The sequence below is a fragment of the Canis lupus genome, chromosome 20 (assembly GCF_011100685.1).
Source record: "Canis lupus familiaris isolate Mischka breed German Shepherd chromosome 20, alternate assembly UU_Cfam_GSD_1.0, whole genome shotgun sequence".
NCBI classification, from domain to species: Eukaryota; Metazoa; Chordata; class Mammalia; order Carnivora; family Canidae; genus Canis; species Canis lupus.
Genome location: NC_049241.1, coordinates 55,702,742 through 55,724,147, shown reverse-complemented (window position 1 = coordinate 55,724,147; position 21,406 = coordinate 55,702,742). Strand labels below are relative to the sequence as shown.

Genomic DNA, 21,406 nt, shown 5'->3' with positions numbered 1-21,406 from the left:
AGCAGGCTCCATGCCGGGAGCCCGACGTGGGACTCGATCCCAGGACTCCAGAATTGCGCCCTGGGCCAAAGGCAGGCGCCAAACCGCTGAGCCACCCAGGGATCCCAGATTTTATTTTTAAATAATCTCTATATCCAACATGGGGCTGTTACCTACAACCGTGAGATCAAGAGCCACTCACCACCCTGACCCGCCCCTATGATGGTCCATCTTATCCATGGACATGGTCTGTCTCTTCGCTTATTTAAATCTTTGATTTCGCTCATCAGCACAGTATACTTTTCTCATATGCGTCCTGTACCTGTTTTGTTAGACTTACATCTAAGCATTTATTTTTTCTTTTCCTTTTTTTTTTTTTTGAGCAGTTTAAATGGCAATGCACTTTTCGTTCCAGATTTCACTGCTAGTACACAGTCATGCAGTTGATTTGTTTTTTTTAGGTATACATTAAAAAAAAAATTTTTTTTTAAGTAACCTCTACACCCAGTGTGTTTCTCAAACCTATAATCCTGGGATCAAGAGTCACATGCTTCACCGACTGAGCCAGCCAGGTGCCCCTATCTATCTATCTATCTATCTATCTATCTATCTATCTATCATCTATTTATTATTTTTAAAAAGATTTTATTTATTTATTAGAGAGAAATAACATACATAGGCAGAGCAGTAGGCAGAAGGAGACGGAGAAGCAGACTCCCTATTGAACAGAGAGGCTGACATGGGGCTCAAGCCTGGCTGAGATCATGACCTGAGCCAAAGGCAGAAGCCCAGTCAATTGAGCCACACAGGTGCCCCCATATGAAAAGTTTTTATTTAAGGGGTACCTGGCTGGCTCAGTCAGTAGAGGATGCAACTCTTGATCATGGGGTGAGTTTGAGCCCCACCCCCCTTGAGGGGGTGGTAGATTGTACTTTAAAAAATCTTTAAAGTTTTGGGCAGCCCCAGTGGCGTAAAGTTTTGTTTAAATTCCAGTTAAAAGCACATGTTATATTGGTTTCAGGTGTACAAGACAGCAGCTCAACACTTCCATACAACACCCAGTTCTCAACAAGTGCACTCCTTAATCCCCATCACCTATTTCCCCCAACCCCACCCCCACCTCCCCTGTGTTCTCTATGATTAAGAGTCTGTTTCTTGGTTTCTCTCTCTCTCTCTCTCTCTCAATGTCATCTATGGATCAATTGCTTCCAAACTCCCAGTACTGTTAATATTTTGCCCTCTTCCCATGAGCCACACCATAAGCATATAATAATAATGGAAAAGCTTGCAATATTATGAGAATTACCAAAATGTGACACCGAGACACAAAGTGAGCAAATGGTGTTGGAAAAATCGTGCTGCATGATTGTCATAAACCTTCAATTTAGTTTTTAAAAATGTGAAGCACATTAGCACGAGGTATTCCTGTACATTTCTTGGCATTTTCCATGTAGACCATCACATCATCTGAAAATAGAGCTGGTTTTCTGTCTTTATTTCCAATTTGTATGCCTTTCATTTCGTTTTCTTCCCTTATTGCAATGGCTATACTGTGTCGGTTACGGGTGCCCTGTTCCCTCTGCTATGGAGGAAAATGTTTAGTCTTTCACCATTAAGTAAAATGTTAACTGAAGATTTGTGGATTTTCTTCAGCAAGTTGAGGTGGTTTCTGTCTTTTTCTAGTTTGCTAAGAGTTTGTATCATGCGTGGGTGTTGAATTTTGTCAAATGCTTTCCCTAAATCGATTGAAATGCTCTTTCGACCTTTCATCCTTAGTTTGTGTGTTAGTTTTCTGTGACTGCTTTGGGCAAATTATTGTATATGTAAAGGCTTAAACAATACAGATATGTTACCCTACAGCTCTGTAGAAGTTGTATACGGATCTCACAAAGCTGATATCAAAGTGTTGGCAGGGCTGCATTCCTTTCTGAAAGTTCAAAAGATGAATGTATTTCCCTGCCTTTTCCAGCTTCTAGAAGCTTCTTGCATTCCTTGGCCCATGATCCCCTTCCATCTTCTACAAGACCAGAAATGCAGGTACAATCCTTACATCATATCACTCTGAATTTCTTCCGCTGTCACTTCTCTATTCTGCGTCTAGGAAACTGTGATCACATTGGATTCACACAAATAATCCAGGATAATTTCTTTCAAGTCAGTTGATTAGCAATTTAAATTTCATCTGCACCTTAAATCCCCTTTGCCACGTAGCCTAACGTATTTACAGGTCCTGGGGATTAGGATATGAACATTTTTTAAAAAGATTTTATTTATTTATCCATGAGAAACAGAGAAAAAGAGAGAGAGAGAGAGAGGCAGAGACCCAGGCAGAGGGAGACCCGATGGGACCCCAGGATCATGCCCTGAGCTGAAGGCAGACGTTTTAACCCGCTGAGCCACCCAGGATGTGAACATCTTTAGGGAATCATTACTCTACCTACCACAGCTTGTTAAATATGATAGATAACATTGATTCTTGAATACTGAACCAGCTCTGCATCCCTGGAGTAATCTCCCCCTCGATCATGGTGTGTAATTATGTTTATATGATGCCAAATTCTACTTCCTAATATTCTGTTAAGGATTTGTTGCATCTGTTCACAAAGAATATGGTCTATAGTTTTCTTTTTTTCCCTTCTTTCTCTTCTCTCTTTTCTTCTTCCTCTTTTTTTTTTTTTTTTTTTTATATTACCCTTATCGGGTGTTGCTATCAGGGTAATGCTAGCTTCATAAAACGAATTGGGAAGTGTTCTCTCCTCTTCAACTTTCTGGAAAAGATTATTTATTTTGAAATTATTTATTTTTTTATTTGAGAGAGAGAGAGCAGAGAGCACACAAGTGGTGGGAAGGGACTTGACCCCAGGACCCTGAGATCGTGACCTGAGCCAAAGCCAGATGCTTCACCAATTGGGTCACCCAGGCACCATTGGAAGAGATTATTTTATTTTATTTTATTTATTTATTTGGAAGAGATTATTTTAAAATGGTGTTAATTTCTTCTTTGAAACTTTGGTACAAATCTCCATCCCGCCTTGGAGATTTCTTTTGGAGGAGTCTTAAAATTACAAATTCAATTTCCTTACTTGCTATAGGGCTGCCTGGACTTTATACACATAGCAAAAAAATAGCCTTTGGAATCCATTGAAGGGGTGTGTGACTTGGCAACGTCTTCACTTGATGAGGTCTTATAAAGTTGTTAACAATACCTGCCATAAAGGGGCGCCATAAATGGTTAGTGAGATCACAGCAATTTATTTTGACTTTATTTACCAAAGGCAATGGGGAGCCATTTAAGGATTTAGAGCAGGGGAGGGAGGCGGTCGCAGTCGCATTTTCGTAAGATCCCTCTGGGGCGGTGGTGGAGATGGATGAGGAAGATAGAGAGTATGGAGATCTGAGGCCCAAGGCTACGACCAGGGTCCAGCTGGGAGAGGCCGGAGGTCTGGCCCAGGGTTTTGGGAACAGAGTCAAAGAGAATAGGAGCAAGGACATGGGGGAATAAACTGAGGTCAGAGCCTGGGGGTACTGGGAATGCCCGGTTGGTGGCTGGACCTGTGGTGGGAGGTGGGGGTGGTGTGGGGAAACGTGGGGAGGCATGGAGTTGACAAAAATTTGTTCAGCTCTTCTTTTATTTTATTATTTAAAAATTTTTATTATCATTTTATTTTTTATTATTATTTTTTAAATTTTTAAAAAATTTATTTATGATAGTCACACAGAGAGAGAGAGAGAGAGAGAGAAGCAGAGACACAGGCAGAGGGAGAAGCAGGCTCCATGCACCGGGAGCCCGACGTGGGATTCGATCCCGGGTCTCCAGGATCGCGCTCTGGGCCAAAGGCAGGCGCCAAACCGCTGCGCCACCCAGGGATCCCCTATTTTAAAAATTTTATTATCATTTTAAAAAAGACTTTATTTATTTGAGAGAGAGGGAGACAAAGCATGAGCGGGGGGGAGGGACAGAGGGAGAGGGAGAAGCAGGCCCTCTGCTAACGGGGCCTGATGAGGGGCTCAATGCAGGAGCCTGGGATAATGACCTGAGCTGAAGTCAGAGCCTTAACCAAAGGAGCCACCCAGGCGCCCGCAGCTCTTCTTTCATTAGATGTCGAGCCCTGTTCTCCAACAACCCCGACGTAGATATTATTATTGTCCCAATGGTGAAACACAGAGAGCCACATGGGCAGTCCCTGGGTCCGGTGGGACTCCAGACCACGCTCCCCGCACATCCCCGCCCCCACCCCAAGGTCCTGTCCCCCCTTGCAGACCGGCCGAGCAACCCCGCCCGCGGCTGAGCCCACCCTGGGCTCCCCGCAGCCTGCGGAGCCTCCATCCCGGGCTTCCCGCCCCGCCGGAGGCTGGGGACTCTCCGTCCAGGGAAGTGTCGCTGCGCCCGAGCCAAAGGTCCCGGGACAGGGACCGGGGACAAAGGACAGGGCTGCAGCGGCCCAGCGACCTGCCGGCGCGGCTCCGCCCACGAGCACCCGGCGCAAAGGGGCGTGTATGGGGGGGCGCCCGACCGCGGCACGCTTGACCCGGGATCTGATTGGCTGGCGGAGGACCGGAGCCTACCACTGAATGGCTACGTGAAGCCCGGGGGCTCCTGCTGATTGGCCGAGAGGACAAGTTTGGCGGAATTAGCATCTTAACACTGATTGGCTGGGGGAATCCGGCGGCTGCTGCCTATTGGTTAGAGTTTAAACGACCGTCTTCTAATTGGCTGTTGGGTCTGGTCCAACCGCGCAATCAGCTCCGGGGCTGGAAGGTAACCCTTTAGAGCCTGCGCCCCCCGGGCGCCGTGAGTCGCTCTCCCGGCCTCAGTTTCCCTCCAGGTCTCAACGACCGAGACCTCTGGCCCCTCAAGTGTCTCATCTCGTCCCCACAGTCCCCCGTGGCCCGCAGCTCCAGGCCTCCACCCACCCGGTCGGCTCGGGTGGAGCCACTAGTTCCCCGAAAGCAGAGAAGCCCCGGGCCTCAGTTTCCCCGCTCGCCGCGGCAGGCCGAGCCCCCCGCCCGCCCCCAAGCTGCGGCACCTCCCCCTCGGGGCGGAGCCGTGTCACGTGCCGGGAAGAAAGGGCCCGCGGCTCGCGGAGTGCTCGGGGCGCACGGGGCGCGGGGGGTCCCCGGGGAGCGGCCATGGCAGGTACGGCGGGGGCCGGGGGGCAGGGGGGGCACCGCGCGGGGCGGCCGGGGGCGCGCGGCCCGGTGCAGCCTGTCGCTGCCCGCAGCTCCGGAGCCGCTGTCCCCGGCGGGCGGCGCGGGCGAGGAGGCGCCGGACGAGGATGAGGACGAGGCGGAGGCCGAGGACCCCGAGCGGCCGGCTGGAGCGGGAGGCGCGCGCGGCGGCGGCGGCGGCGGCGCAGGAGGCGGCGGCGGCTGCGGGCCCGGGCCCGGGGCGGGAGGCTGCGGCGGCCCGGGGGGCGCGCTCACCAGGCGCGCGGTCACGCTGAGGGTGCTCCTCAAAGACGCGCTGCTGGAGCCGGGCGCCGGGGTGCTGTCCATCTACTACCTGGTGAGCGCACCCACCCTCCCATCCCCGCGGGGCAGGCCGGGGAAACTGAGGCCCAGCGCGCCCTGGCCGCCGGCCCAGCCCGGGTGTGGGAGCGGCCAGGCCCAGCAGGAGCCCTTCTGGCTGGGCGACCCCGTTTACCCAGCGCCGGCTGCCGGGGGGAGGTGAGCTGAGGACAGCACCGCTCTCCCCGCGGGCGGCGTGACTTTGCTCAGCCCCTCCACATCCCAGTTTCCTCGTGCATAAATTGAGATTTTTTTTTTTCCCCTCGCGGGGTTGTATGAGGATTAAATGAACACGGCGCCCAGCGGGGTGCCCGCGACCCCTTGAGGGCCTTAGGGGTTCGTTGCTGTTGCTGTGAGTCTGTGAGTGGGAGCAGTTTATGGATGGAGCGCTTGCTGCGTGCCTGGCTGTGCGCTGCGTGTTAGGGATCGCGGAGACCCCGTCCCTGCCCTTTGGGGGCTCACAGTCGACTGCGGGGTTGGGCAGGCCCAAAACTGGGCGCTTTCCGCCCAGGCCCATGAGGACTGAGAGTGGACACGCAGGTGCTGGGAGGCAACGAGCCTGGAAGGCTTCCTGGGAGGGATGCTGTGGGCGGGACCGGCGCCCAGCCCTGGGGAGCAGCAGGTGTCAGGTGGGGGCCTTGGTGGGTACCAGGCCCTGGGCCCAGCCAGGCCACTGTTACTGCAGGGAAAGAAGTTCCTGGGGGACCTGCAGCCCGACGGGAGGATCGTGTGGCAGGAGACCGGGCAGGTGTTCAACTCACCCAGCGCCTGGGCCACACACTGCAAAAAGTTGGTGAACCCGGCCAAGAAGTCCGGCTGTGGCTGGGCTTCTGTCAAGTACAAGGGCCAGAAACTGGACAAATACAAGGCAGCCTGGCTCCGGCGACACCAGCTCCACATGCCCACAGCTGCTGCCGACGAGGTGCGTCCTTCGGCCTCCCGAGCAAGCTCTCCCTGACTCATTGTTGCGCCAGGAGTGCCCCGAGTGAGGACGCTGGAGCTGGGGCCCTGTGGGATGAGCAGGAGTTTGTCAGAGCAAGGCGAAGGGAAGAGTTTTCAGAGGGAGGGGGTGGCACAGCAACGCCAGGTTGGTAGAAGCGACCCAGCGCCTGCGGAACCAGGATTAGCCGATGCAGCTGGAGGCTCACATGCCTTAGGTAGCTGAGGGGACTGGAGACAGTGGCAGGGGCCGGGTGGACTTAGCCAAGCACCGACTCCGGTCCTAAGTCGTGTCGGTAAGTAGAATGAAGATGATCACAGTCCCTGCATGCATCAGATAGGTGCGTCTGGCTGGCAGGTCCGAAGCCTGTAGGGCCGCTGGCAGGCTGGAAAGAGGCGGGGAGGACTGGGGCTTTTACCCTGAGGTGGGTGGGAGCCCAGGGAGGCTGTGGGCAGAGGCTGGACACACCTGACTCAGGGGCCCACGGGCGCCCCCTGGTGGCCGCTGTATGCAGCACAGACGGGGGGGGGGCGAGGAGGGGAGCTGGGGACTGAACTGGTCCTGGTGGGAGATGATGGGGTGCACCATCCTGACAATTGATGGGGGAAGACGTGGGCAAGTTTTGGCTGATTTTGAAAGTGGATCTCACGGGATTTGCTGCTGCATGAGACGTTGGTGCTAAGGGAGATTTTGTTCTGAGCAAGCGGATGCCTGGAGCTGCCCTCGGCGGAGATGCGGGGATTGGGGAGAAGCAGGTGTGGGGGACAGTCGGTGGAGTGTGGCCGAGCTGTGTGAGGGACGCCCCGGAGCCCCCCGGCAAGGAGGCCTCCAGGGTCAGCCAGACCCCGAGTCTGGAGCTGGTGAGGGGTGCCTGGAGACAGGACTGTGGGTGTCATCCTGGCATCGACAGAGGGAGAGCAGAGGAGACTGCCCCCGAGGGGTCCCAGCGTGGGCTCCGAAGGGGTGGGGGGTGGGAAACCGAGGGTGCCGGACAGCGGGGAGGAAGCCAGGTCCCTGAGGAGTTCCCAGGGGAAGGGGGGACGGGCCAGTCAGTCCCTGCAGCGGCGGAGAGGATATGTGACTGTTGGATTTGGACCCTGGGAAGTCGCCCCAGCAGGGGCAGTTAGGGGAGATCAGGAGGAGAGATGGTTGAGAGCATCGGGTAAAATAATCCCCTAGGCCCGGGCTTGCCCGGAGAATTGGGTGGGCAGGCGGCGGGCTGCTTGCTTTGCAGAGATTCTCCCTTCTCCCTGATGCCCTCCCTGTGCAGCTGGAGGCCATTGTCTGGTTTAAAGACGAGGAGAATAGAGCTCAGGGAGGTTAGGGCGCTTGCGGGAGGCCGCACCGCTGGGAGAAGCCAGAGGCCAGGTGGGCCCCTCTGCCAGGCGCTCAAACCTGTGCTGCGGCCCAAAAGCCTAGGCCGCTCCTGCCCGCTCCCGCCCTCTGGTGGGCATCCGGGGCGGCGGCAGGAACCTGGGGCTCGGCCGAGGCGTGGGTGGGCCGCGGTGAGGGGGGGCGGCACCCAGCTGAGGGTCCTGCGGCCCTCCCCACCCCCACCCCACCAGAGCCCGGCCAGTGAAGGCGAGGAGGAGGAGCTGTTGATGGAGGAAGAAGAGGAGGAGGCGCTGGCGGGGGTCTCCACGGAGGACAAGAGCCGGAGGCCACCTGCCAAGGGACCCTTGGAACCTGCCCACACAGGTAAGAGGCCCGGGGAGGGCAGGAGGCCCGGGTCAGGCCTGGCCTTTTTCTCCGCGTTCCCAAGATGCCTGGCTGACGTCCTAGCCCTGCTGCCTAATTTCTTTCCCACGCTGCCTGACTTCCATGCTCCCTGTAGGATTTCTCTGCCTCAGTGCCTGTTCCTTTGGCCCCCTGCCTGCTTCTCTAGGTCCTCACCTGATTTCCTAAGCCCTTCATCTGGTATTTTAATCTTCTTTTTTTCCTACTTGTTAACCCGCCGCCCGATCTCAGTTCTTCTGCAGCCTGATTTTTCAAGTGGCCTCTGGAGGGTTTTTTTTTCTTCCTTGGGTAGCCTGGTCTCTATTTTCCAGTTCTGGGCTGGGAGGGCTTAATTGCTGCCCTTTCCCCCTTGCCCCACATCCTGCAGAGGCCGTGACCCCTGGGAAGCGGGTGGAAAACAAGATCCGGGTGCCTGTGCGGTACTGCATGCTGGGCAGTCGAGACTCTGCCAGGTCAGACACGCCCTGTGCCCGCCGCGCGCGCGCGCGCGCACGCACGCGCACACACACACACACACCCCAGTGTACACGCGCTCTGCGGGAGTGGGTGGAGCGGGGGGCAGGAGTAGGGTGGGCTCGGGGCCTCCCCTGTGCACAGCTGGATCTGGAGGCCCAGGGAGCCAGCTCGGGCATGAGTGCCTGAACTCTGGGCCCCACTGGCTCCCACAGGAACCCCCACACCCTGGTGGAAGTAACCTCCTTTGCTGCCATCAACAAGTTCCAGCCGTTCAACGTGGCCATCTCCAGCAACGTGCTGTTCCTGCTGGTGTGTGCCCAGCCGCCACCCCGTCCCTTGTGGGCTGAGGGCCAGGCCTGGGCAGGTGGCTAGGGCACCTGGAAGGGGTCCCTGGAATGGTAGCTCTGAGGGCATGGACCTGTCTGGCCTGTTCATTACTGGTATACAGTAGGCACTCAGTGTTGAATGAAGGAGGCTGGTGGGGCGGTCCCGGTACACTGCGAGGGCTCCGGCCCTGAGAATAGACATTTGGGGCCAGGCCACAGCCTGAGCCCTCTCCCGATGTCCATCCCCTCCCAGGACTTCCACAGCCACCTGACTCGCAGCGAGGTCGTGGGGTACCTGGGGGGCCGCTGGGACATCAACAGCCAGAGTGAGTATTTGGGGCAGATTGGCAGGGGGGTGTTTGAGACCAGGTGGGCAGGGGGGTATTTGGGGCAGGTGGGCAGAGGGGTGTTTGTGGCCAGGTGGCAGGGAGGTTTTTGGGACCAGGTGGGCAGGGGGGTGTTTGGGGCAGGGGAGTGTTTGGGGCCAGGTGGGCAGGGAGGTGTTTGGGACCAGGTGGGCAGGGAGGTGTTTGGGACCAGGTGGGCAGGGGGGTGTTTGGGGCCAGGTGGGCAGGGAGGTGTTTGGGACCAGGTGGGCAGGGGGGCGTTTGGGGCAGGTGGGCAGGGGGTGATAGGGCCAGGTGGGTGTCTACACCTTCTCCCCGCCTCTGTGCAGTGCTCACGGTGCTGAGAGCCTTCCCCTGTCGCAGCCGGCTGGGAGACGTGGATATGGCAGCCAGCATGGAAGAGGAGGTGAGGGGGGCACAGGGGGCCAGGGCACTCCGGGGAGGGCTAGGGTGGACACAGCTGTTCTGGCCACCGGGTCCTGGGGCTTGCACAGTGTCCGAGTTTAACAAGTGTGCAGATGAGCGTGCGTGAGCCCACGGTCCTGCATGCTCTGCACAGGCGGCCAGCACCCTTCCCTCTGGCACCCGTTTCCTAGCCGTGCCTGGCAGGTAGTGACAGCCCAGCGAATGTTAGCTGCCACCCCAGTAGTGTTTTTCTGACACGCCCACTGCCCGCTGGCACCCCCAGTGGCTCTTGGACAGGCGAATAGGGGTGGGTTCGGCCCACCTTTCTTGCTCCTGGGGCCAGCGCGGGGCTCTGCTTGCTGAAGGCCCCTGGGAATGCCAGTCCTGCTCAAGGGCACACACGTCCACCTAGCTGTCCAACCATTCGAGTGCCTGCTGTGTGCCCAGAATTGTCCACGAGCTAGGGATACAGCAGTGCCGCCAATAAACTTGTGGCTTTGCTCCCTGACAGGTGCAGCTTTGTAATGTATTTGTTGACCGTGGCCCCCGCTGGCCCCCTTGAGGGTGGGCGCCGCTCTGTCTTGGTCCCTGCTGTGTCCCCAGGCCTGGTACACAGCAGGCGCGCACGAAAAGCGGGCCTCACGTGGGGACGGAGCTGGGCGGGTGCGCGGGCGGCTGGTTGAGCCCCGGCCTGGCCTGTGCCCCCAGATCTACCAGAGCCTGCTCCTGCGGGGCCTGTCCCTGGTGGGCTGGTACCACAGCCACCCGCACAGCCCCGCGCTGCCGTCGCTGCAGGACATCGACTCGCAGATGGACTACCAGCTGCGGCTGCAGGGCTCCAGCAACGGCTTCCAGCCCTGCCTGGCCCTGCTCTGCTGTGAGTCCCGCCGCCCCGCGCCCGCCCCTCCTGGGCCGCAGACCCTCCCTCCAGGCCCAGCGCCCGCTCTCTCTCCCCCTGCAGCCCCTTACTACTCCGGCAACCCGGGCCCCGAGTCCAAGATCTCCCCCTTCTGGGTGATGCCACCCCCGGAGGTAGGTGGGGCTGCTGTGGTGGGGGGGGGGCGCGCCCCGGGCCTGTGTCTCCCGTGAAGCGGGAACAGAAGCCCTGCACCATCCGAGGTCCCTGAGGGACCTGGAAAGGCGTGGCCTCCAAGTGGGCCATCTGCCTTGCTACTAAGGCGGCCGCCTCCTCGAACCTTCGTCCCCACGTCTGTGCTGGGGTCACAGACGGGCTTTGGAAAGCCATCCTCGGCCTCTCCTGCTGCGGGCAGGGCCACGTGGCCTTGAAGCCGGTGGCAGTGAGGAGCCAGGCCCAGAGTCTCGATCCTCCCTCGGACTGCTGGCCCAGGGCACATCTGTTGTGGATGGGGTGCTGGAGGTGGCTGGTGGTGACCGGCGTGTGTCCCTGCCAGCAAAGGCCCAGTGACTACGGCATCCCCATGGACGTGGAGATGGCCTACGTCCAGGACAACTTTCTGACTAATGACATCCTTCATGAGATGGTGAGCTCACTCCCGGGCGGGGCGGGGTGGTGCCCCAGCTGGACGGGGGTGATACTGCAGGACGCCGGGGCGCCCAATGTGCCACATCAGGGCATGGGTCAGACTTCTCTCCCGCGGCCGAAACTCAAGTCTCGGATTCTTGCCCACCTCCTCCCTCCCCCCACCCCCGCCAGCCTCCTGGCTGTTCTGGAACTTGCTGGAGGTGCCCGGCCTCGCACCTCTGCCCCTGCCACTGATTGTCCAAATGAAGACTCGTGAGGGACTTCAGCTGGCGCCCAGATGAATGTTTTCAGTGCCCAGGTTCCAACAGCCATTTAAAAAGCAGCTAGTTGGTCACACCTGTGGGATTGGGCTACACTGTGGCCTGGGATGAGGTTACGCGAGGGGGGCGGGGTTGCTCAGAGTCATGGGTGCCTCCCTCTTCGGGGTCCTTTCGCCTCCCCCTCCAGGGGCCTCCTGAAAGCTCCCTTAGTTCTCCCTGGAGATGCTCCTCAGCGGTCTCTCCGGGGTCCTGGGTAGCGCCTATATGCTGTATAGGCCTGGAAGCCCCATGAAGGGCGGCGGTGGTGTCTGGGCTGCTCGCTGCTGTATCCTGGGCACCCAGGACAGAGGGCTCCCGGGAGCGAGGGGGACCCATCGGCCCCCTGTCCTGTAGATGCTGCTGGTGGAATTCTACAAGGGCGCCCCCGACCTCGTGAGGTTCCAGGAGCCCTGGAGCCAGGAGCACACGTACCTTGACAAGCTGAAGGTAAGACTCACACCCTCAGTCTCCCACAAAGCCCTTTAGGAAGACAGTTCTTGGGGAGCCCCCCAATAATCTAACCCTGGGCAGCCTGGGAAATAGTGCTGACCTAATTTCTTCTGTAGAAAGTATCTCACCTGGCTTTTAAAGCTGCCAAGGAGACTTGTTTGGTCACAGGTGGATGGTGACAGTGACAGGGAACCAGTATTAGGATGCAGATGAAAGCATAAAAGGTCGGAGCAGCTCTGCTGGGCCCTCACAGCATGGGTGCTGCGAGCGAGGGAGCAGGGAGTCTGTGGAGGGGGCTGTGGTCTGGTCCAGAGCCTCAGTGCCAGCAAAGTTGAACCAAGCAGAGAAGCTGGTGCCCTGAGGGGTTTCTCCAGCCCCCTGGCCCTACCCTCAGGGGACACTTAAGGGCTTGGTGGCCTCAGAGGGTCTTACTTCCGGCCTGGAAGTCCTTCTCAGAAGGCATTTTCAATTGCACTTGGGAGCGAAAGGCCGTTTTGCACGCTTGCTTGTTTTGTCGAAACTTGAGTGGCCACAGCTTTGAGCTGCCGTGGGTCCCCTCTACCCTGTCACTGGGCTGGTGGGGTGGGGGCGCCTCCCGACCCAGGTGAGAGCCTGGCAGGGAGGCCACTGGGGAGAGAGCAGGATGTGGAATGTGCAGATAGAACCCCCCTTCCCCGCCAAAACCCAGAACGTTCCACGAATGGGCCTCCTTTAAAAATAAAACCTCACTTTAGAACACATTGTGTACCTTGGTTAGTAAAACTCCTCTGCCCTCTGGGGGGTGAAGTGAGGCCAGGACCACTGGGCACAGCCCTGAGGTGCCAGCCCCGCTCGTTTCAGATCTCCTTGGCCAGCAGGACACCCAAGGACCAGGGCCTGTGCCACGTGCTGGAGCAGGTTTACAGCCTTCTCAAACAAGGGAGCTGAGGCATCGCCTCCGAGGGCCTGGGGGGCCTCTTGGTCAGACTCTGAACCCCAGTGGTTCCAGCTGAGGAGGAACGGGTCTGGGGTTTTGTTTGCAGCTATGCTGCTGTCCCCGTGCAACTCAGCTGCACAGTGGCTGGGGCGCAGACAATAAAGGGAGAAGCAAACATCCTGGGCGTGTGTCTCACCTGGGGATGCCTTTCCCTCCCCGCACTCGTCACGGGTTCTTGGCTGGTATGGGAAGGATGCCTTTTGTGCAGCCACCGTGGCGTGGGCTTCCTGGGGCTGGAGCTGCAGGGAGCTGTGGGGGATCTACTGCCGCGCCGGTGACTAGCACATGACCACAGTCCCTCCCTGGCTTGTCGGGGGCTAGTACTCTCCCCGGAGTGGGCCCGGACTGGGGACCCTTCTGGAGAGCTGTGCATGTCTGGGTGAGCTTGGGGAAGCGCCACTGCCCTCCCCACCTTGCACCATAACAGAGGTTGTAGAAAGAGACATTTAATACTTTTCTTAAAAAAAATTCAGGATTACATTTCAACCTGCCCTCGATTGTGACCAAGGCTACGCTGCTCATCTTAGCTGGGATGCACGTGCATCCCTCATGGAATGGCAATGAGGGGGGTGGCCTCAGGAGCAGAGCTTGGTGTCCCCGGGGCTTTGCTGGGTCATCAGAGGAGGGGAATGTGATCCAGTCCCGAAGTCCCCCGGTTTAGCCAATTTTTGGATGAGGCAAGACAGGAAGTGGAAGCAGGGCTGGGCTCTGCTGGTCAGGGCAGCTGCCTGCCTTGGTCTGAAGGGAGATGGCTACGGCCACGGCTTAGGATGGGGAAGGTGCCTGTGACCCTCCTGAGGGGTAGTCCCAGCAACCAGGGGTCTGGGAACATTCACTCATCAAAGCCTTTATATTTGACCTTCAGCAGAGCAGAGGCTGGAAGACTCCTGTGGTCCTGTTTGTGGTGCACACGTGAGTGCCGTGTGCACAGCTGGTGGTGGCAGCTCATGCCAGAGAAACGTTCCGTGTGCTTGTCTGGGGTGGGGTACCCTACATGTGGGAACAGAGGAGGGGGTGCGGGACAGGGTGGAGGGCACTGGTGTGCAGGGCTCAGTGCCCTGCAGGGAGAGACGACAGCAGCTCAAGGGCTGCTCAGGACAGGGCTGGTCTTTAGGGGAACCCTGAGAACCCCAGGATTGTCTCTCCCCAGGGAGGTGGCATCTGTGGGTGTGCCAGGGCCTGGGGAGCCCTGGAGTTGGGGCCAGGAAGGAGTGTTGGAAGGTAACTTAAAGGCAGGGTGGTGAGTCCTGGCCAGGGATCCTACTCGGAACAGCCAGTGGCACAGATGTTCCAGCTCATGCTGTTAAGGGCAGGTCTCCTGGCGGGTGGGGGGACCCCAAAAGAGGGGAGGAGGGAGGGACAGGACAGGGTATGTGTGCACATGTGTGTGGGAGGAAGGGAGGGAGGGGGGCCCACCTGGAGTTACCCATTCCTGGAGAGGTATTCCTGGGGGGTGGGAGGAAGTTAGTGTTTCTAAGAGCACCTTAGTGTTAGCCCCTTGGGGCCCTGGGCAGGAAACCTACTCCCTAGGCCCTGGACTGCTGCATGGAAAGGGGACTGTGGGTGACTGCTAGTGGAAGCGGGCCCCTGCCCCCCGGGCCCCCCGCCCCCTGGCCGCCCCAGCGGGGCCTGCCTTCCCCAGTGGCCCCAGGAGCGCAGGCAGGCTCAGCCCTGGCTGCAGAGGCAGGTGGGATGCAGGCCACCTGGACCGGGCTGACGGGGTCACTGAGGCAAGGGCACCAGCACCTCCACGTAGCTGAGGGGGAAGAAGCCCGACTGGCCGTGGAGCATGCCCTCGTACCAGTTCTCGTCGATCTGGTTGGTCAACGTGATGACGTCACCCTCGTGGAAGCCCAGTTCCCCGGCATTCTCAGGCTCAAAGTCGTACAGAGCTTTGCAGCTTGGCTGGTCCAGGGGTGCTGGGGGCAGGGGCTCGGCTCAGACCTCTGGCACCCTCCCTGCCTGCCCGCCCCACCCTACCCGGGTCCCTGTGAAGGACAGGTGCTGTTTCCTCTGTTGCCCATAGCCTTGTGAGAAAAGAGGGACAAGAGGGAGGGACATGGGTTCCATCAGTGGTCACCAAAATGCTCCTGGGGAGAGCCAGGTATGCCCAATGGCATCAGGGTGACAGAATGACCAGAAGCCCTCAGGCTGCCTCTCGAAGAGCCTAGAGGCTGTCGGACACCCTAGGTGCTCACAGCAGGGCCCCACACGGATGGGGAGGCCCCAGCACCTAGCTCCTCCCCTGCCCAAGATGGGCCAAGAGGCCTTCTGCCAGAGAAGCAGAGAAGGGCCCTTCTGAGCAGACTAGAAGGCAGTTAGACACGGAAGCGGGGAGCTTGTGAGGGCAGGGCAGGGTCTGTGCCACAGGGACACTCACGCATGCTCCTGCTGGGGGTCCGGATGGGCTTGTCAGAAGATCGGAAAGATGACGAAGCTGTGTGCAGACAAAGCAGAGAGGGTGGGCCGGGAAACCGGGGTTGGGCCCCTTCCCTAGAGGTAGTGGGGTGGGCCTGGCTCTGCAGTTTGGACGGAGCGGTGCACTGGGGGTGGCCCCCTCCCCACTTTTTACCTGGAATCTTGGGGGCTGTGGCACAGGGGAAGCCCCCATTGGACTGCTCAGGCTCCCCCAGGTCGAAGGGCTCCCGAGGCTTGGGCTTGTATTCCCGCTTGGGGCGAGAGGAGGCGTCTCGCATCCTGTGTGCAGGGAGGAAAGCCGTGAGCAGCCAGCAGGGCCTGAGCGGTACATGCCAAGATGAAGGGACTCCTCCGTCCCTACTGCTGATGCTGCTGCCCAGGACTTGGGGTAGGAGGGTGGGCCCTGGACACAGAGGCCCAACGGGTCTAACTACAGGGCCCCCTAGTTGGGCAGCTCCCCCAGCTCAGGGCCTTCTCAGAAGCCGCCAAATGGCCAGATCCTGCCAAACCCTACAGCTCCCTTAGCATGCCCACCCCACCTGGGGACACGGCTGCTCTAGATAATCTTTCTCAGGCCCTGGACTAGTGGACAGCTCTCAGAGGGGAGCCCTGTCTGCCCTTGTGCTGTGTAGCCTACCTCCCCAGGCCCTGGGGGACGGGAAGTTAGTGCTCCTCCATTGGGGGAGGAGCTGAGCTCTGAACTACCTCATTCTCTGGCCTCCCAGCCTCAGGTCACTCCAGTCCTCCCCTCTGACAACTGCCACAAGCCTGATGAGGTCTTGCTGCTTCCCTGGAACCCCCACCCTGTGAGCACAGTCTGGAGATTCTTTATGAAAAGAAGCCAGCCCCCCCTGCTCTGACACATGCTCTGAGCAAGGCTGGACAGTCGGGGGAGGCTAGTGGTGGTGTCTTGGGAGCCCTGAAGGGCTGGTCCAGGACTCCACAGGACTGACTCTAGGTTTTCAGGGCACCCCAACTCAGCACAAAGCAGGATGGGGCTCCCACATGGAAGGCCAGGGGCTGGAGCTCACCTTCGCTTGAGCTTGTCGGCCAGTTCGTCCAAGATCTGCACGGCCTGCCGGTGATAGTCCAGCTGGGCATCCACCAGCGCGCAGAGCTGGCTCACCTGCTCGATCTGCAAGTGACCAGCACGCTGAAGGGGCAGGCCTCCCTGTGACCCCTACCTCCAAGGCCACCTCTCAGAGAGCTGGGCCAGAGTGCTCCCAGCACAGGGGCTAGGGAGACTGCCCCTTGGGTCTTGCAGCTGCCCCTTGGGCCTAGGAGCTGGGCATGCATGACTCCACCCACTGGTTGCGCTTCCTCGGGCTCCCCACCAGGAGGGCCCCAACGTACATCAGTCTCCAGGAGGTTGTGCATGCTGGTCTCAGCCACCTCCTTGGACTCTTCGAACTTCTCCAGGGCCTGGCGCAGCTCCTCATCGGGAATCCTGCCCTGTCGCTTCTTCTTGTAGTCAAAGTCCAGGCGGCGGCCCTCTAGCTTCTTCAGGTGGTGCTGCGGGAGTGGGAGGGCATTGAGACTATGAGGCAAGTGCTAGGGTCTGCACAGGGAGGACTGGCACGCTGAGCACGGTGTGTGGCAGGGGACAGGTGCTGGGGGCTACAGGAGGATGGGCATGCGGGGCAGGGCAGGGTGCAGGTGGGGGGCAGCACCTGGATCTCCTTCAGGTCTTTGTCGCACAAGTTCTGCAGGGGGTCGATGAAGTTCTGCTTGACCTCTATGTCCAGGGAGTCTTTCACCTCTGCCAGGCGCTTCATGGACTCCCCTGCGTCCAACAGGGCGTCCCCTACAGCAGGGCAGGGAGTGGGGGAGTAGCTGTCACGGGAGACCGTGGCCTGGGAGTCCAAGACACCCCAACTTCTAAACTGCTCTCTCATCCCATGGACCAGATGCCAGAATTCAGGACAAACCAAGGAACCCTAAAGTCTGAACCTGAGCCCGAGCAGCCAGGAGGAGCTGGTGATGACAAATGTCAAGCACCCTCTGCCCCCATTCCCTAGCATAAGTTCTGGCTCGAGAGGACAGGCCTTCCAAGGGGTCTTGGCCCTGTAGGCAACACCCCAACTCTCCATCCCCACAGAGGAAGGCTGGGTGTCCTTGGGAGCCTCTGTCACCCTCATCCAGGGGATTACCACTCACTGCAGGAGGCTCTGGGGCAGTGGCATCCCACCGTCCAGTGGTAGCCACCCCAGCCCTGCAGCCCACCCGGCCGGCCCTCCACAGCCCTCACCAAAGTTGGACTCGCCGCCCAGCTCCTTCCCGTGGCGGATCATGCACTCGCCCAGCAGGCCCTCTGACTGCGGGTAGCCAGGGTTCTTCACTTGCCCTCGGATTTTGGACACCGTGTTGAGCATTGTCAGTTTGGCCCGTGAAGCTGCAAAGGAACGGGCCAGGTAGGTGTGCAGCCAGTCTGTCAGGAAGCCACCAGGCCTGCCCTTGGCCAGAACTGCGGGCTGCTCCCCTCTCTGGGTTCCTCCCTCTCCTCGACACCCTGATTTCTAAAGTGCAGCCCTGGCCCAAGGAATCTTGGTTCCTATGCCTGCAGACAGCCAGGCTCTGAGAACCTCCTGCATAGACTTCTGTCCTCTGGACCCCTCTGGGCCTCCTCATCCTGGAGCACAGCTCTGATCACAGAAGCTCCCTTCCCTGGCCTGTGGAGTAGCACCCCAGGGCGGGGGGCAGGTACAGGCATGTCCAGGTGCCCCAGACATAGCCCTCCGCCTGGCGTGGGGGGAGGAGCTGAGCGCTTGCCTTTGCCTGCGCAGGTTGGTCCCTGGCACAGGCCTCAACGGGGCCTGGCTGGTGTTACTGCCTGTCCCACACCCATCACCTCCTGCTCGGATTTGGATTTTCCTTAGGGAAAAGTCCCCATCTCTCTCTCTCAGACTAGGTGACTCCCACCTCATGCTCCAAGGGTGGGCAGACAGCTGGGGCCAGGCAAATGGGTGAGCAACCTGTTCTGATGGATCCAGTGGGTTGCTTAGGTGGAAAGACGCTCTTTTCTGCCGGGACTATTAGCTGTAAGGGTGATTTCACACTAAGGCTGCCATACAGAATGAGAGCTGCCTCATGAAATACAAAGGAAATGCAGGACTCTAGGGATATCCTCTGGACCCTTGGATCCAGTCACCCATGAAACCCGCTTGCCTATCCCTGGCCATTTCAGTTCTCTGAGCCCATACATTCCTGTTCATGCTCCAGAAGATTCCTGGTTGACACAGGCCCCTCCTGGCTGGCTGGCCCCCCTACCTGGGTTGGGCTGCAGGTACTCAATGGTTCTGGCCAGCACTTCTGTCACAGCCTTGCTGGTAACATCCACCTTCTGTCAAGAGAGGCAGTGTGTGGGGTTTCGTAACCATTGGGAAGCCAGAGGCCAAACCAGGAGTCCCTGGACAGCCCTTGCCCTGCGCCCCAGAGCCCACACAAGAACCGCGTGCTGCTCTGAGGGCTGTTGTCTGCCCTGCCTCCCAGGGCTGGGGGGTATCCATCCATCTACGAGCCCCACCCATGGCCCAGCTGTAGCGCTGCAGTGGCCCATGAGGGTAAACAGTGCTGGGCATCAGACTGGTACCTTCTCCATCTCTTTGAAGTCTTCATCAAGCTTGGTCCCTTCAGCCCCTCCGACCTTCTCACTGACCAGCTGGGGGACAGAAGGAGGGAAAACAGTGTGAGTTCTGGTGGAGAGGAGCCCTGAATATGCCTTCTAGCCATGTCCACTGCCAGTGGAAGCATGTAGAAGGGCCAGCTCGTCCATATCGGCTTCCCAGGGATGCAGCTGATGGCCAGATGGGTGGCTGAGCAGGGCCCTGGTTCCAAACCCACACCCTCCTTCCAACCCAGGGTGGGGGGAAAGGAACTCCTGCTGGAAGCCTTCCCTGGCCAAGCAAACCCCACGAGTGCCCACCACCCCTGGAGACCTGCCTGGAGGCAACCACAGTTGAGTGATGTCCCCTCTAGGGGCTGAGGTGCCCACACCTAGACAGTGATGCCGGGCCCCCCTGGCTGAAATCAGTTCAGCTCCAGGTGTGGCGAAGAGGTTCACCAGAGCCTCTTCCCCCAGGGATCTCACACTTCCTTTTCCCCACTGAATTCCTGCCTCTTTGGGAAGGAATCCTGTGAACCCAGGAGCCAGCACTTCCTCAAAATACATTCTCCCTGGGCACCTCTGGGAAACAAGCAGGTCCGTGGTGAGGAGGAAGTCCTGTGGCTGAAGGGACTGAATGGACATGGGGATGACCCAGTCCACAGCTTTGTGACCGCCCCCACCCCCCACCTCCAGCAGGATCCAGAGGAGACAGGGCCTTGTGCTCCAGTGGGTTTATACCTGGCTGAGCCGCAGGTGTAGGAGAGCTAAAGCCACCGCAATGGGGGGACAGGAAGGAAGCAGGGTCTGCCCAGTGACTGCTGCCACCTGCAGCAGCTCGGGTCATGCACTATCCTCTAGAGGACCTTGTGGGACGGGCAGAGGCTGCCCTCCTGCTTCTGCTAACCGCTCCATAAGGAAAGACCCTGGTCTCTCCCTGGGCATTTATGGGCCGTCCCAATTTATTTCATGGGACAGTTTCACTTCTTTTGATGATGAGAACAGGATGATGATGAGAACAGGACGTTCTCAAATTCAGTGGTTGCCAGAGAGGGAAATGAGTGCACTGCCTGACGTGAGACGAGACTCTTCTGGTGAACTAGGAGGGAGCTGAAGCGTAGGTGCTCAAAACCACACCTTCCGGGGCCCCGGGGCCGATGGCCTGGCTCAGTGCAGGAAGACATGGTGTGGGGCAGACAGGGACACGTCTCCCAGGCAGGAGCCACATCCTGCCCCTAGGGGAAGGCATGGGAAGACCCTGCAGCCTGCCTGGGGTGGGGGGGTCGGTGGCAGAAGTGCCTCCCCTGGGAACCCAGGAGCCCTCAGCTCCTCAGGCACGTGTGGGGCTGGTTTTACTAGGCACCCGAGCACACAGGAGGCCACGCTGGAAGCACCTGGGCCCTGCCAGTCTCCCTTCACCGTCTAGGACCTCAGGACCCATGTCCCTCAGGCTGCAGATGACCATTCTCTCCGAGGCTCACAATCTTGGAACTGGCACAAACGCAAAAAAGGATGACAAGAGGCCGAAAGGATAAAGGAAAACCAAAGGAATCATGTGCTGATCAGAGCAACAAAGGGGTTGCACCTCTGAGTGTGGGGCTCCCCAGGGTGCAGATCACGTCCGGCAGAGGGGAACCCAAGTGCTTCATGGAAGAGCTGGACGTGGGGCTGGCAAACAGGATACATCTTTGGGGGATCCCTGGGTGGCGCAGTGGTTTAGCGCCTGCCTTTGGCCCAGGGCGCGATCCTGGAGACCCGGGATCGAATCCCATATCGGGCTCCTGGTGCATGGAGCCTGCTTCTCCCTCTGCCTATGTCTCTGCGCCTCTCTCTCTCTCTCTCTCTCTCTCTCTCTCTCTGTGACTATCATAAATAAATAAAAATTAAAAAAAAAAAACTTCCCTTTAAAAAAAAAAAAAAAAGGATACATCTTTGGGCACGAGCAGCAGGTTTTTCAGGGACCATGGGCCTTCCATCACTGAGCAGCCAGCCCCAGAGGCTCAGCAGTTGGGACGCTGCCTAAGTGGAGGGGCAGGAGGGCGGCAGGGGGCCCTGCCCTTGAGGAAGGCTATGACCCTGACATTTCAGTCCTGTCCGGGAAGAACGCACACATATCTTCAGACCCAACGAGCGCAGCAGACACCACCGTGGAAACCCCACCTCCACCTGCAGAACCCACACGGCACACGGATCTCGCCCCCCAGGCTCCCTCAGTGGTAGGTCACTACAGCCCGATCCTGCTCTCATGTGGGCTGGGAGGAAACACGCAGTGCCCGGTGGGGCCCGCTCTTCCTCACCACATCTGAGAACAGCCAGGGACTCCCTTGAGCTTGTGGTGCGGAGGGCCTGTTCCCCACTGGCTGGGCCCTGTGTGGCTGTGGCACCTCGGAGGACAGGAGGGTGGATGGTGACCACCGCCCACTCTCTGCAGGCTCCCGGGCCCCACCCAGATGCTCGGAG

General features: G+C 58.8%; 2 protein-coding genes across 5 annotated transcripts in view; one reads left to right on the top strand and one right to left on the bottom strand.

The window, feature by feature from the left end:
• The first annotated feature begins 4,738 nt into the window (after nt 1-4,738).
• Nucleotides 4,739-20,661, top strand: MPND (MPN domain containing). 4 transcript variants are annotated; one of them, XM_038567740.1, is made up of 13 exons: nt 4,739-5,116; nt 5,202-5,485; nt 6,173-6,409; nt 7,993-8,125; nt 8,532-8,616; nt 8,833-8,929; nt 9,200-9,272; nt 9,623-9,699; nt 10,407-10,575; nt 10,660-10,730; nt 11,111-11,200; nt 11,738-11,948; nt 20,306-20,443. In XM_038567740.1, the coding sequence occupies exons 1-12, from the start codon at nt 5,110-5,112 to the stop codon at nt 11,936-11,938; spliced, it is 1,524 nt and encodes a 507-aa protein (XP_038423668.1). In that variant the 5' UTR covers nt 4,739-5,109; the 3' UTR covers nt 11,939-11,948; nt 20,306-20,443. The 4 variants fall into 4 exon arrangements, with proteins under 4 accessions (XP_038423668.1, XP_038423669.1, XP_038423667.1 ...); XM_038567741.1 differs by having other exon boundaries at nt 4,741-5,116; nt 11,856-11,948; nt 20,306-20,661; XM_038567739.1 differs by lacking the exon at nt 20,306-20,443 and adding an exon at nt 12,792-13,046 and having other exon boundaries at nt 4,741-5,116.
• The window catches only part of SH3GL1 (SH3 domain containing GRB2 like 1, endophilin A2), a 31,911-nt gene continuing 23,862 nt past the window's right edge, over nt 13,358-21,406 (bottom strand). The window contains exons 2-10 of the mRNA XM_038567743.1: nt 18,935-19,003; nt 18,613-18,685; nt 17,594-17,737; nt 17,016-17,149; nt 16,699-16,857; nt 16,377-16,480; nt 15,500-15,624; nt 15,308-15,364; nt 13,358-14,846 (exon numbers count right to left, since the gene is read on the bottom strand). Of these exons, the coding sequence (XP_038423671.1) occupies nt 14,650-14,846; nt 15,308-15,364; nt 15,500-15,624; nt 16,377-16,480; nt 16,699-16,857; nt 17,016-17,149; nt 17,594-17,737; nt 18,613-18,685; nt 18,935-19,003 (1,062 nt within the window). The 3' untranslated portion in view covers nt 13,358-14,649. The remainder of the gene's footprint in view (nt 14,847-15,307; nt 15,365-15,499; nt 15,625-16,376; nt 16,481-16,698; nt 16,858-17,015; nt 17,150-17,593; nt 17,738-18,612; nt 18,686-18,934; nt 19,004-21,406) is intronic.

What these genes read in the sequence shown, in the direction of transcription:
- MPND (XM_038567740.1), top strand. An exon ending in CTGGGACATCAACAGCCAGA is followed by an intron (nt 9,273 to 9,622) that starts GTGAGTATTTGG and finishes GCCTCTGTGCAG; the next exon opens with TGCTCACGGTGCTGAGAGCC. An exon ending in ATGACATCCTTCATGAGATG is followed by an intron (nt 11,201 to 11,737) that starts GTGAGCTCACTC and finishes TATGCTGTATAG; the next exon opens with GCCTGGAAGCCCCATGAAGG.